The sequence below is a fragment of the Corythoichthys intestinalis genome, chromosome 18, assembly GCF_030265065.1.
Source record: "Corythoichthys intestinalis isolate RoL2023-P3 chromosome 18, ASM3026506v1, whole genome shotgun sequence".
Lineage (NCBI taxonomy): Eukaryota > Metazoa > Chordata > Actinopteri > Syngnathiformes > Syngnathidae > Corythoichthys > Corythoichthys intestinalis.
In genome coordinates this window covers 46,274,424-46,289,776 of record NC_080412.1, presented here as the reverse complement: position 1 = coordinate 46,289,776, position 15,353 = coordinate 46,274,424, and the positions used below count along the sequence as shown (strand labels likewise).

The 15,353-nt window shown below is 38.7% G+C and overlaps 1 protein-coding gene across 12 annotated transcripts in view; it reads right to left on the bottom strand.

Annotated features, from left to right (window-relative positions):
• LOC130906910 (unconventional myosin-XVIIIa-like) overlaps positions 1 to 15,353 on the bottom strand; it is a 186,793-nt gene that overhangs the window by 107,075 nt on the left and 64,365 nt on the right. For all 12 annotated transcript variants that reach the window (XM_057821611.1, XM_057821609.1, XM_057821614.1 and 9 more), the window contains one exon: positions 11,621 to 11,813. In XM_057821611.1, the coding sequence (XP_057677594.1) occupies positions 11,621 to 11,813 (193 nt within the window). The remainder of the gene's footprint in view (positions 1 to 11,620; positions 11,814 to 15,353) is intronic.

Genomic DNA, 15,353 nt, shown 5'->3' with positions numbered 1-15,353 from the left:
GGCTCACTTAGTCCAGACTTGAACCCCATTGAGATGCTGTGGCATGACCTAAAGACCGCAATTCATGCCAGACAAAATATTAAATGGGATGGTTTACCAACTTATTTTTCCCCCGTCTGTCATTGTTTGCATACTATCCTCATAAATATATTAAAAACCTATCAATATTTGGGTGATTTTAGTTAAAGCTGAAGTTTTTTTCATCAGTGTGATTTTGACAAAGATCCCATTTGATAGTGATTTTTTGCAAAAATGTGAGAAATTCCAAAAGGTTCAGATACTTGCTCATACCACTGTATGTTGGGCAGAAAGTCAAAGTACTAGCCTGCAGCCCTTGTGAACTTACTGGTCAGTTTAGCACAACAGCTATTCCTAAAGTGACCTCTAGATGACCCTAAACAAGCATGCTCGGTAGAGGTGCAATAATACAGTAAATCACTGTGAGTTTATGTAAGTTTAACAAAACCACCGCGGAACAAATTGAACTTACATTGTGTACGGAAATTCAAATGCAAACGCAAATTCCATTCACCTCGTAACAGGCAAAGAGACTAAACTAAAATGACCATAGATAGAAAATTGTCAAACAACTTGAACAGTAATTGAAGAAATAGTCTTCAAAGAAGTCTGAATGTTAATTACCTTGATTGATACCTTAATTGATTATAAGACGACCCCCTCTTTTTTGAAAAAAAGACTTTTTGAACACCAAATTAATTTTTATACAGAAAATAATTATAGAACATCCCAAACAAACGATTATAACAATATACTTGAGAGAAAAAGCATGTTATTTTGCCTCATTCAAATCTTAATATCTGAACATTTTAATATGTAAACTAAAGTGCAATCACATTCGTTAATGAATGGCTTCTGGTTTTTGAAATGTAAATAAACCAATCTATTGTGATAAAACAACAAATTTGCAATAACTTCATTAACCATCAACGTGAAGTCTAACTGTAACTGTAGTCTTGAAACAAATCTGAATAAGGAAAAACATTGCAATAAAATCATGCAAACTGGTTAAACTTGAGAGTAGCTGAGATCTGTCATTACAGAACATCGCATCAATGATATCTAGCGCCATCTAGCGTCGTGAATGGATATAATGTCTAGATCGCGAATATAAGACGACCCCCACTTTTTCAGTCTTATTTCAATGCAAAAAACACCGTTTTATATTCGGGCCAATACGGTACATTTGTAGCACCGCAATGTATGCTGGAATGCATGAGGCACAAATCCGTCATCCGCCAGCTGGGGACGCTAGAGCGCTACAATGACAGGCAGGGGCTAAACGGTTACTCGTCATCTGCGCTTTGCCAAATTGTTGTATATAGTTGAATCGTCTCAAAATATGATTGTAATACACATAATAATGCTATTTAAAGATTTTGTTTTCATGCTATCACAGGCACTTTAAGTGGTGTTGAATAGGTCAACAGTGTTAATTTTTCTATGGTAATTTTAAGAAAATGTTATGAATGTGCTTGCATTACCATATGAAGAAAATACAGCAAGTGCTATAGGGACTATTTTGTTATTCATTTTTATTTACAAATAAAACTTTTGGTTTGGCTTTCAACGGGGGAAAGTATTTCACTCGCTTTAGATAATATTTCTATGACATATGCATGCACTTGTTTTATCTAAGTGGCAAATAAGAATGAGGGGGGGGGAAGCCATCATAATATGTTATCATCAAATGATTTTTAAAAAAATTCACATATGGTGGCATATTGCGATATAAAATAGCCCATACCATGACAGATCACACACCACAACTTCCAAATATCCTACTTTGATTGAAAAGGCAGCGACGTACTGTGAGTAGGCTTTCTAAGGAGCGTGTGATTATAATGATCAGAACTTGTGGTTGTTAAATCAATTAAAAACAAATTCTCCGGGACATTCATCCAATTTTAGCCCCGTCTGATGACAATCAAAATGTAATTAAGATATGAGGAGGTAAACTCATACGGAATGTAACATTCTCTCTGGTCTCAATTATATTTAATTTAATTGCATTCTCCATTTTGAATAGATGAAGATTGTTACTGTTATTGTTATAGCCCCGGAAAATCCATGATAAATGAGCCGAATTCGCGAGCGGCGGACAGAAACTCATCCAATTCTGCAGGAGTGCTCGGAGACATAGCCTCTCCGTGACCCCAGAACCTCCAAATGAATGTTGAGTGTCAATATCTAGAGTCGAATGGCAAGACTTTTTAAATATTGTCGGTGGACTAATCCAATTACTCTTTTTACGATAAGTCACACTTTTCTTTCATAGTTTGGTTGGTCCTGCGACATATATGTCATTTCACAGTTTCTTAAATGTTATTTACATAACCACAGAGTAAACATGACCTACAGTAAACTGTTGTTAATACATCGCATAACTGAATCAGCTTTAATGTGTTACATTATGTTCACATTTGCGGGGTGGCGTGGCTCAGTGGTAGAGTAATTGTCCCCCAACCCAGAGGTTGTGGGTTCGATTCTCCGCCCTGATGAACACGTCTAAGTGTCCTTGAGCAAGACACTGAACCCCACGTTGCTCCTGGTGCTGCGTCACCAGTAGGTGGATGGTGAGATAGTGTAAAGCGCCTTGAGCGCCTTGAAAGGTGGAAAAGCGCTATATAAGTGTAACAACATTTACAAAGCGCAGCTCGTAGTGTGCGATATGCGAAAAATCCTCTATCACGATACGGGCCATTTTATTGCATATCACAATAGCAATATGCCACCACATAATGTACGCATTAATCATTTGATTTAAAATAAATAAATAAATAAATAAATAAATACCCCCCCCCCCCTCACTTATTCTTTGACTTATCAGAGCTAAAAAGGCAAAATTGATTTCTTTTTTTTTTTGCCATGTGGCAAAATGGATTTTGGCATGTGGCATTTTTTTTTGCCATGTGGCAAAACCGATTTTGCCATGTGGCCTTTTTATGCCATGTGGCAAAATGGATTTTGCCATGTGGCATTTTTTTGCCATGTGGCAAAATGGATTTTGGCATTTGGCAAAATGGATTTTGCCATGTGGCAAAACTGATTTTTGGCATGTGGAAAAAAGGATTTTGCCATGTGGCAAAATGTATTTTGAATGTGGCAAAATGGATTTTGCCACGTGGCATTTTTTTTGCCATGTGGCATTTTAAATGCCATGTGGCAAAATGGATTTTGCCACGTGGCATTTCTTGCCATGTGGTATTTTTTTTGCCATGTGGAAAAATGGATTTTGCCATGGCAAAATTGATTTTGCCAAATGGCATTTTTTTGCCATGTGACAAAATGGATGTTGCCATGTGGCATTTTTTTGCCATGTGTCAAAACTGATTTTGGCATGTGGCATTTTTTTTGCCATGTGGCAAAATGGACTTTGTGATGTGGCTTTTTTTTTTTTTTTTTTTTTTTTGCCATGTGGCATTTTATTTTGCCATGTGGCAAAATTGATTTTGCCATGTGACATTCTTTTTGCCTTCTGGCAAAATGGATTTTGCCACGTGGCATTTTTTTGCCATGGATTTTGCCACATGGCTTTTTTTTTTTTTTTTGCCACATGGCAAAAAAGTGCCAATACTTTTGACCAGCTGTGTATACGCAGCCCTACTGTTTTTTAAACTAGCCATTCAATGTGATATTTCAGTTATTTTTTTATGGAAAATACCTTTCCCCCAGAAGTGCGACTTATAGTCCAAGTTTCAACTGGGTTTCGATCATCCAAAAAAATGCTCACTGGCTGCCTTTGACGGCAACAGACATCCAATCCATTCTGACTGGGACGGCTGGCAGCAAAGAGCATTTTTCCTTTTTTTTTTACAAGATCTAATTTAATTTTAAAAAGACGGTCGGGATGCAATTTCTGCAGCAGATGCTAACATTTCAAGGATCACGCGGAGGAGTCGAGTCGTGATAAATTACCTTGTCGACGGCGCGCCAAAAACTCGCAAGCTGTACTGGAAATATGGGGGAAATGTTTGCGGGGTTAATAGCGCGCGCATGACAGATGCCAGTGTTCGACCCGACTGTGTGTGTGATGTAGCTTAAATGATTTTTTGCTCTACCGTGGAGACGCAATATGCAGGACACAAAGACAATTCAGCCAGCTGCTCTACGCGACAGCTTTTAATTCTATAAGTACAAAGTCCATTGTGCGCGTCACTTTTAAAGCTGCCTGTCACTGCAATTATTAATACAAAGAAAGGTTTCAAAAGGAGTTTGACCCAGTTCTCCGTGACAGTTTCACGGCTCCTTCTAGTCTGAAATGCACTGACAAAGGAGAATTATGCTACATGCAGTCATATGAGATATTTCATTTTGCTCTACTTATTTGTCACTCAGATGAGGATGGAAGAGGGGATGAAAATCCCAGCTTCCGTGTTCACATTATAGTCCGTGATTTGTGCTTTAAGTGTGCTTGCGTGCCTTCAGTCTTTTAAAACGGGCCCATTTGTAAGATTAGACTTGAAACAAAAACAGCAGTAAAACACTTAACAGTCACAACATTTCACAAGCAAAGGAAAACAAAAACTGTGCCACAATTCGGCCTTCAAAACAATATTGTATGTCGTATGTTTCAAATGAGGCTTAGCAAGAAAATAATTGACATAAAAACTTATGTTAAGACGTGATAATTATCATGTATAAATGTAGAAAAAAATGTATGTGAAAACATGAAAATTGCCACGGTAAGAACTTTATCCAAGTATGAATAAGAACTTTCATCAAATCACTGCCATTTTGCAGCCAATTTATAATGCTTTCAATGTTTTAATGAAACAGGTTATCAAGTTATCTTACATTACAATATTATATAAATGTCAGTTTACATAGTTCGTTTGAAGGCCTTTAAATTAATATCAGAAAATATCATTATGGGATTTATGTCTGAATGTATGCTGGGTTATAAATTATTGTACAAGCTTTCAGCCTTTGTGTGTGGACTAGTCTCAGCTTAGCACAGTAGCTATGCTTAGAATGACCCTTCGATGTCTTCAAACTGGGATGCTTGTAATTTTTTAACTCATGGAAAGACCTTAATCACTTGTGGCTAACTAATACAATGAAAAATAATGAATTATAAACGTATCACATAACTACTGGAGTCACCAGAAAGAAATAGTCACTAATAAAAGTATTAAAAAGCATCATTATAATTCAAAATCTGTGCAAAAGCTCAGCAAAATGCATCTTGGGAATTGTCATTCCCATTGGCATGTTCGATGATTGCCTGTACCTTCAATGCTTTGTTGCCCACTAGTGGCTCTTTGACGTAACTAGTGTATTTGTAGTGCATTTGTGAACATTTTGGCTTATTTCAATTTATTTTATCGAGCTGCAACGTTATTTTGGCACTTTTTCTACAACTTCAGTTGAAATTGTTCTCTTATTTTTGACAGAATGCTTATTTTATTGGGAAAATTTTCAAGTTGTTACATTTATCATGATTAAAGCATCCAGTGGGGCATCACAATATAATCAGCAATAATATGTTAGGTCCATGGCCACTTATATTCCCTGCTCACGTGACGTCACAGCCACGCCCCCACGCCATGTTGTCCGTATACTCGTCATGTTAATGCATTAGCGCTTCGTAAATTCCTCCTATTATAGCGTGTTTTTCTGCTCGTTAACATTAATAATCAAAATGGTGAAGTCGTGTGTGGCGGTCGGTTGCAAAAACAGAGAAGATAGACGGAGAGACTTGAAGTTTTACCGTATTCCGAGAGACCCGGAGAGGAGACTGAGATTGACTGCTGCAATTCGACGAGAAAACTGGGCTCCAAACGACTACCACAGATTATGTAGTAGTCATTTTATATCTGGTAAGATGCATTTAATATATATTTAGAGGGTTTTGGGCTGACAACCACAATTAAGATCATTGCTAGGCTAATCGCCGACAACATACACTCAGACGTTGTGAATGAACTACCTGAAAATATATAATTATAAGGGGATAATCAGACAGTTGTCATACAATTAATTTACAATTTCACTATTGAGGTCAAAAGCCAAAAAATAAATTCAACTAGGGACAATCTGGAGTAGTGCTATCGCACTTTGTATTTATTACGTATTATATATGTGTGTAGTGAGAGTGCTATCGCTAAACCATATAAACATTAAAAGCCCTAGATCCATTGACAAATGACATGAAATACATTAGACTTGACAGTGGATGTTAGCAAGAACAAAAGATTTTGAATTGAAAATTTCGTAACTCACCCGAGCACACGATAGATTCCTGTCGAATTTTCGTGGACGAGGACCTGTTTCACCCAACCAGCAACGAAGTATTTATAAGCCTCCAAGCTCTTAAAGTTTTTCAAACTTTCGTCAGAATAGGCTGATTTTGTGTGGAAAAGATAGTTGTAAATATCAGGATAGCAGATGTCAGGCGAAGACAGCGGGTCGAAAAACATCGATTTAGGCATCAAATACGGATCTGGCGAATGGATAAACTGAAGTTTTTCCACGTAACGCCTTTTATGCAACGCATCCAATGAGTTTACAGCGTCAGATATCACCGGGACTTCCATGAATTGCTCTATAACTTGCACGACTAATTGAAAACAATGAGAATAGGTCTAAAAAATAGGTACAATATGGCGGCTGGATACAACGACACGTCATTTTGTGACGTAGGTGAGTAGGGTCTATACCGGTATCGGTTTATATCGAGATCTGATTTTGGGAGTTGGACAACATCGGGATATTGGTTGAAAAGTCATGAACGCTCAACTAGATATTAGACATTTTCTGCTGTTGTGTGGCAGCAATCAACCTCTGCCATTTAACACCATTTTGAAGAGAAACAATAGAACGTGAATGTTGTGAGTGAAGATAAATTGATTGAGGATGATATTGCTAGCAGACAATGTCACACAGCATTAAAGCAGGGGATTTTAGAGTCAAAAGCCAAGACCAAATTCTTATCAACATCGAAGGTCAGAAGCAGTCGGCCATGATAAATGTTTTTAATAAACCTGCCAAAAGATGGTGTTTCAATCAAAATAAGCTTGCATTTGTAATAAAAGCTGTCTTGAAAAAATATTATTTTTCCTCCAACGGAACATGGTAGTTTTTTGTGAATCCAATTCGCCCCTCCCAGTCCAAATGGACTGGACGTCGAGTGCCGTCAACGGCACATAAAGATGAGCATTTGGGGAGCCAAAACAAAAAGAATGGCTGACTGTAGTGTAGTATCTGAACCTTTTGGAACTTCTCACATTTCTGCATAAAATCAGTATTAAATGTCATCTGATCTTTGTCAAACTCACACAGATGAAAATACAGTGTCTGCTTTAACTAAAACCACCCAAACATTTATAGTTTTTTCATATTTTAACGAGGATAGCATGCAAACAATGACCAAAGGGGGAAAAATAAGTGAACCCTCTGCCTAAGTAACCTTAAAGACCAGTTGATACCTATTTGTTCAAAACCTTTTAAATCAGGTGTGTGCTTAATCACTGACAAGTGGATTAAAGTTGCCCTGCCCACTATAAAACACACACCTGGTAAGAATTGTCTTGATGAGAAGCACTGTCTGATGAGCAGCATGGCTCGGTCAAAAGAGCTGTCTGAAGAACTGCGATCAAGGATTTTTGATTTGTGTAAAGCTGGGAAAGGATACAAAACCATCTCCTAAATTCTGGATGTTCATCAATTGACATTCAAAGAAGTTTTCTACGAATGGAGAGCGTTTGGCACTGTTGCTTCTCTCCCAAGGGTTTAGGGTCCACCAAAGATGACGCCAACAGTTTAGCGCAGAATACTCAGAGAGGTAAAAAAGAACCCTAGAGTGTCCGTCAAAGACTTACAGAAATCACTGGCACAGTCTAATATCTCTGTGCACATATCAGCTATATGTAAAATTATGGCCAAAAATGGTGTTCATGGGAGGACTCCACGGTGGAAGCCACTGCTGTTGATAAAAAAAAAAAAAAACATTGTTACTCTTTTAATGTTCGCAAAAAGGCATGTGGACACTCCACAGAAGTTTTGGCAAAATAATGTGTGGACTGATGAAGCCAAAGTTGAATTGTTTAGGAGTAATACACAATGTCAAGTTTGGAGGAAAAATGGAACAGCTCACCAACTTAAACACCTCATTCCCACCGCGAAGCATGGTGGAGAAAGCATCAGGATTTGGGGCTGTTTTGCTTCCTCAGGGCCTGGACAACTTGCAATCATTAATGAAAGAATGAATTCAAAAGTTTTCCAGAAAAACCTGGGGCCGTCTGTCAGACAGTTGAAGCTAAAAAGAGGATGGATGCAGCAACAATACAATGATCCAAAACACAGACGTACATCAAATTCAGAATGGTTTCAGAAGAACAAAACACACATTCTGAAGTGGCCAAGTCAAAGTCCAGACTTGAATCCCATTGAGATGCTGTGGCATGACCAAAAGACAGCGATTCATGCTGGACAGCTCAGGAATCTGACTGAACTACAGCAATTTTGTAGAGCAGAATGGGCCAAGATAGGTCCTGAATGATGTGCCAGACGGATCTTCAGCTACAGGAAGCGTCTGGTTGATGTTACACTTATTTCCCCCCCCCCATCTGACATTGTTTGCATACCATCTTCATAAAAATATAAAAACCTAAATGTTTGGGTGGTTTTAGTAAAAGCAGACTGTGTGATTTTGACAAAGATCAGATCACATTTGATTGTGATTTTATGCAGAAATGTGAGAAATTCCAAAAGGTTCAGATACTTTTCCATACAACACTAAATTGTAAATAAATGCAAGTCATCAGCCAATCAAACGTCCATTTGAGAGGACAAAAAATGGACCGGCACATTCGGCAAGTGAAAGAGGTTAATTTAAGTCTAACGTTTGGGAAGACAAAATTACCTACGTAACAGAACTTGTTTGCAAATAAGGTTGCTTTAAAGACAAGGACAATTTGAGCATCCTGAAAAGTTGCTACCGTCCCTATGCAAACCTACGCCCTTGATTCACACATCCACAAAATCTGGCCCAATCTCAATTGTATTTTTCTACCCCTACCCCTTAGCCCTTCAAACAGAGCAATAAGGGGTAGGGCTTGAAACATTTGCCCTTCAAATTGGGACATACGTCATAAGTCAGTTCGGCCAGTTGTTACGTAACCAAAAGCGACAGCATTAGCCAGAAATAAACAAACATGCCTGCTGCTGTGGTTTATAGCAGAAAACAACTACACATTGCAACCATGTCAAATGCATCAGTTATCACAACTTAATATGGTTAAAACTAGAGATTACGTGATCGGACACGATCGATCGGGTCCGATCACGTCATTTTCGAAGTATCGGAATCGGCAAAAAAATATCGGCCATGCCTTTTTTTAATATATATATATTTTTAATTAAATCGTTTTTCTAATTGTATTTAACGTTACAGACATAATATGTTACACTCATCCAGAGTCTTTAGTTTAGGCTTAAGGTAGGGTTATCAAATTTATCCCGATAACGGCGCTAATTAATTTTTAAAAAAATGTATCACGTTAAAATATTTAACGCAATTACTGCATGCGCTGCACGACCCACTCACGCATTGTCACACTCAATCTGTAATGGCGCTCAACAAATACACTAGATGGCAATATTTAGTCACAATATACAAAGTCACAAGTCTTTCTATCCGTGGATCCCTCTCAGAGAATGTTGATAATGTAAATGCCATCTTGAGGATTTATTGTCATAATAAACAAATACAGTACTTATGTACTGTATGTTGAATGTATATATTCGTCCGAGTTTTATTCATTTTTTTCTTAATGCATTGCCAAAATGTATATGATCGGGAAAAAAACTTATCGGGAATGATTGGAATTGAATCGGGAGCAAAAAAAAAAAAGCAATCGGATCGGGAAATATCGGGATCGGCAGATACTCAAACTAAAACGATCGGGATCGGATCGGGAGCAAAAAAACATGATCGGAACAACCCTAGTTAAAACAGTTAAATTATGGCAAAAATAGAGCTACTTACATTTGTGTACTTCTTTCTTCGATTACGCCATTTTTTTAAAAAATGATTCGCGTTGTACTCTGGGAAATTTCGCGTACCCCTCTGTTTGGAGTGAGGCTAGTCGTAGTCGTCTGTTTGGAGGGGTACAACACCCTCCCCCTTACCCCTACCCTTTCACATTAGTGTGAATTGGGACAGCCCTACCCCTACACGTAAATGCGCAAAACGGAGGGTAAGGGTAAGGGGTAGGGCCAAGGAGTGAATTGGGATTAGTCCAATTAAAAAATTGGACATCAGAATGTTGTGGTTACAGGTATAAATTCCCGAAGAACGAACAGGGATGTGAAGGGAAAAGATACCGTCATCGCACACACCATATAATTGTTTGCATTACTCTAACACATTCATCTAACTATTGTTTAAGCAGACTCCACTACATGCCCCTTGACACAGTAAAGTGAGTCACCTTATCCGGGCTAATGAGGGGGAGATGAGAAAAATGGTACATTTTCTCGTAGGCACCGTCTAACTGTTTGCATTACTCTAACACACGTAATTAATCAGGAAATAGTATCATTTTCATATTTACAGTAGGACTGCACTACTAAATAAATAGCACACCATAGTTTAATGAGAAGAAATAGAAGAGATACACAATGCCGTCTTATCACAGAAGCCCAACGCGCAAGATTGACGCACCAACTCTTGCAATCAGCTCTCCCAGCAAACTCCAAGGACAAAGCGCTTTGTCCTAAAACAAGTAGAGATAGCCCGGACAACAAAGTTGATAGCGGGCGTCCCATCCGCGCACGAACCTCGGCCGCCCAAAACCGGCCACAGAGGGGAAGACCCAAAAGCAACGCCCAGACACACCTTCGGACACACCTTCAGCACGGCCCGCTTCATCAAGGACTTTAAAAAGACTGGACACTGAGATAACACAGATTTTTGCTGCTCGGAAACATGTAGCCTTGTTTTGGATCCAGAATTGTCCCTCCGTCGTCTGTTTTTTGCCTTGTTTTTGACCATTGTCGACGAATAAATTGTCAACCTGCTTTCGGCAAGTCTTTTTCAAACTTTTGGAACATGGAGTCAGTACAAAGGGTTAATATCAGAGGTGGACGTGCGAAGTTCTGCCTTCCCGGTTGGCACGCGCGGGGGCAGCATCGGCCGAGAGGCACTTTTTTTGGCTGTCGCTGTTTCCATGCGTCTTGGGGGGCGAATTTCAACAGATGTGTAAATACGAGTACGAAACTGTTTGACAGCTATCTTAATCCATATACAGTATGTATGCGGGCCGTACAATTGACACCTCTGCTTTAAATAGCACAAAGGAGGCAGACGAGAAAATTAGCTCCTTCACAAATAGAGTAACATTATGTCGCAGTGCTGCCGATGGGCGTGTGCCGCTAGCGTCTACACTTTGATCAGTGCAGAAGAGGTGAAGCTTGGCATCGCTAATGAGAAGGTCGACACACCGACCACTTGGGCTTGTCACATCTCATGACAGGTGGGACCGATAGAGAACGTGACTCGCGTAAACACACCACGCCGGCCGGGTTTGACGCGTAACGCGAGGGAACGAGCAGACAAAGGGAAAAAATACAGAAGATTAAGGCTGAGCGCTCCCACCTCCTTGTATCGCTCCAGCTCCTGAACGAAGGTGCGCTGGTAGAAAAGCGTCTGCAAACGTTCCTGGGTGTAGTTGTGGCAAAGGTCATCGAAGGTCGCGCCGCGATCCTGCTTCGCTAGCCTGGGGTTTTGAAATCCCGGCGTGTCCACGATGAGTAGAGAGCACAAGGGAAGCTGGCCAGATTTCAAGGCCCTGAAGCCAGAAGACAAAACAATACTTAAGACTATGTTTTATTGATAACTTTCACCAAACCACCCCGAGCTTTAACCTTAGCTCTCTGCACTCCACGCCAACCCAGAGTTTTATTTTTAAGCTGAAATCAGGTCTCGGTTAAAAAATTTTATGCACTTTTTAAATCCGGTAATGAGTTCAATCCCAAGCCCTGCTTCTATCCTGCTGATTTAAATAGAATAAGCGCAAAATGATATGCAAGTCATTTGCATTGCTTAATAGTAGAGGTAGAGTCAAAAGTAGCACATCTTTTTTTTTCCTTGAATATGCTACTGCTTTAGAACCATAGGTGGGTAATAACACGTTATTTTCACTCTGCTACATGAGTTGAGTAACTTTTTTTTGAGTAACTTGAGAAAAACATACTTCTAAGAGTAGTTTTAGCAAATCCAGACTTCATAATGGTATTGACGGGTCAGATCGGTCATGCAATGCGCCTCGCATTCAAGTAGGGGGCCGCCCACATCAAGAGGAGCTATTCACAAACACACGTATGGGGCACCGTTTGTAAAGCAGTACATGCTAAAAAATACGACATTTTCTCACATTTAGCGCCACACAGTGTTTAAAATTAGGGTTGTTCCGATCATGTTTTTTTGCTCCCGATCCAATCGTTTTAGTTTGAGTACCTGCCGATCCCGATATTTCCCGATCCGATTGCTTTTTTTTTGCTCCCGATTCAATTCCAATCATTCCCGATAATTTTCCCCGATCATATACATTTTGGCAATGCATTAAAAAAAAAAAAAAAATGAATAAAACTCGGACAAATATATACGTTCAACATACAGTACATAAGTACTGTATTTGTTTATTATGACAATAAATCCTCAAGATGGCATTTACATTATTAACATTCTTGCTGTGAGAGGGATCCACGGATAGAGAGACTTGTGACTTTGTATATTGTGACTAAATATTGCCATCTAGTGTATTTGTTGAGCTTTCAGTAAATGATACTGTAGCCATGCCCAAATGCATGATGGGAAGTGGAACCATGACTGTGCGTAGTGCTACCAATGGATATATCTTCTCTGCGTTATGTGAAATAACATAAGGTGTTGAGGAAAAGATTAATTGCTACCTTGCTTCCCCACATTGCTTCCCATAATATTTCTCATTGTAGGGAGAGGGATTGTAAGGCTTTAGCCAATTAAAAAAAGGCTCCAAAGGCTGCCAAAATTCATTCTACTCATTTTACCCATCCTTTTATCTCTCTATATAGGTAAAACGGCGCCATTACAGATTGAGCGTGACAATGCGTGAGTGGGTCGTGCAGCGCATGCATCAATATTTTAACGTGATACATTTATAAAAAAAAAAAATTTTTAATTAATTACCGCCGTTATTGGGATAAATTTGATAACCCTACCTTAAGCCTAAAGTAAAGACTCTGGATAAGTGTAACATATTATGTCTGTAACGTTAAATACAACTAGAAAACTATTTAATTAAAAAACATATATATATATATATATATATATATATACATACATATTAAAAATAAGGAATGGCCGATATTTTTTTGCCGATTCCGATACTTTGAAAATGACGTGATCGGACCCGATCGATCGGCATTCCGATGTGTTTGAAATTTTTAGAGTCACTTTTTCTGCACATTTAAAACGCAATTTAGCAACTGAAATATTTAGTTTTTAATAAGAAGTTTTAGACCTGACTGTTTAAATCCAGAACTAAATATTTAATTCTAATCATAAATTTATATCCTGTAATAATAAGAAGTTTTAGACCTGACTGTTTAAATCCACAACTAAATATTTAATTTTAATCATAAATGTATATCCTGTATCCTAAATGTTGAATCTGGAAACGGTTGGAACTAAATATTTAGCTTAATATGCAAATTCACATGACTGGAGACCGGAAGTAACAAAATAAAAGCTGGCGCACACAAAATAGTCTTTAAATAGTTTCTCCTAAATGTGTATTTTAGCTATACACTGTTATAATCACAATGACTCATATCCAAGAGCCGACCGACTGCCACCGTTAAGTAGGTTTTATTCATTTTTCATCAAAGTAAACAGACAGTCTGAGTTGCTCCAGCTTTTATTTTGTTACTTCCGGTCTCCAGTCACATGAATTTGCATATTAAGCGAAATATTTAGTTCCAACCGTTTCCAGATTTAACATTTAGGATACAGGATATATATTTATGATTAACATTAAATATTTGGTTCTGGATTTAAACAGTCAGGTCTAAAACTTATTAAAAACGAAATATTTAAGTTGCTAAATTGCGTTGTAAAAGTGCAAAAAAAGTGACTAAAAATGTCAAACCATTTTAAATACTGTGCGCTAAATGTGAGAAAACGATGTCGTAATTTTTAGCATGTACTGCTTTACAAATGGCGCCCCATACACACGCACGCAGCGATCTGAAGCCGGATTTCTGTTGAAAAAGTACCGCATACAAACAGGAAGGATTGTCTCAGGAGTGATTTGCTTGAGGATTCGAGGTAACTATTATATTTTTCGTACCATGCATGCATTTTGAAATGTTGTGAAAAAAAAATCAATGGGAGATATTAGCTGCTATGGCATTGAAATCATAGTTCGCAAGATTTACGGAAAATAAATGCTTACTGCAGTTTTTATGGCTTTTATCCAAGAATCAAGACTGTTTTGCATCCCTATCTATAAAAAATTCGGGGATTTAGAGGGCAGCTGGAGAGCTTTTCGGATTTCGTTCTTGAGTGTTTTACTCGGTTGAATTGTGTTAAATGCATCATTCGCTGTCTCAAAAAGTCACATAAAAAAAAAAAAAAAAGAAAATTTGACCTGGTAGTTTTTGAGTTATGGCCATAGCAACACAATTGCAACGAGGGACGCGCCGCCCTGCCGACCGCTACCTGATGACGTAGCTTCCAGGGAGCGTCGCCACCACTCTGAACACGGAAATATAGCACCACGCTATCCTCGTCATATATTGCAAACATTTTCTGGGTTTTACTCGCGAGATTCGTCATGCCATCTCGATGTGAAGCGATGATTTGCTCATAGGAAGACTCGAGACTCTATGGCTACGTTCGTACTACAGGTCTTAATGCACGAATCCGATTTTTTGTCATATCTGTTTTTTTGGCGTGCCCGTTCAGACTGCCTTTGTCCATTGAGACCATTCAAGTATTACGCATGCGCACTAATTTGCAGTCCGACAAGCACTGAGCAAGACGACCCGCATGCGCAAAAAGCATCAAAACAAATGACCACACATGCTGGCTGTCATCCATTATTCCAGGGATATCATATTTTGCTTTTAAAAAAGAGGATACAAATAACAGACATTAATAATCCCAGTTTAGGATTATATTCAAAGTATATGGATCGATAGCATGCACGCACTGTCCGTGCATGTCACACAAACATACGCGCAGTTTGCCCCGACTCTCGGCCGTGTAAGCAATGTTAAAATATTGCTTATATGGAGCAGACAGAAAACCGATCATTCTCAGGCTTATCCTCAACCCATTTTTATTT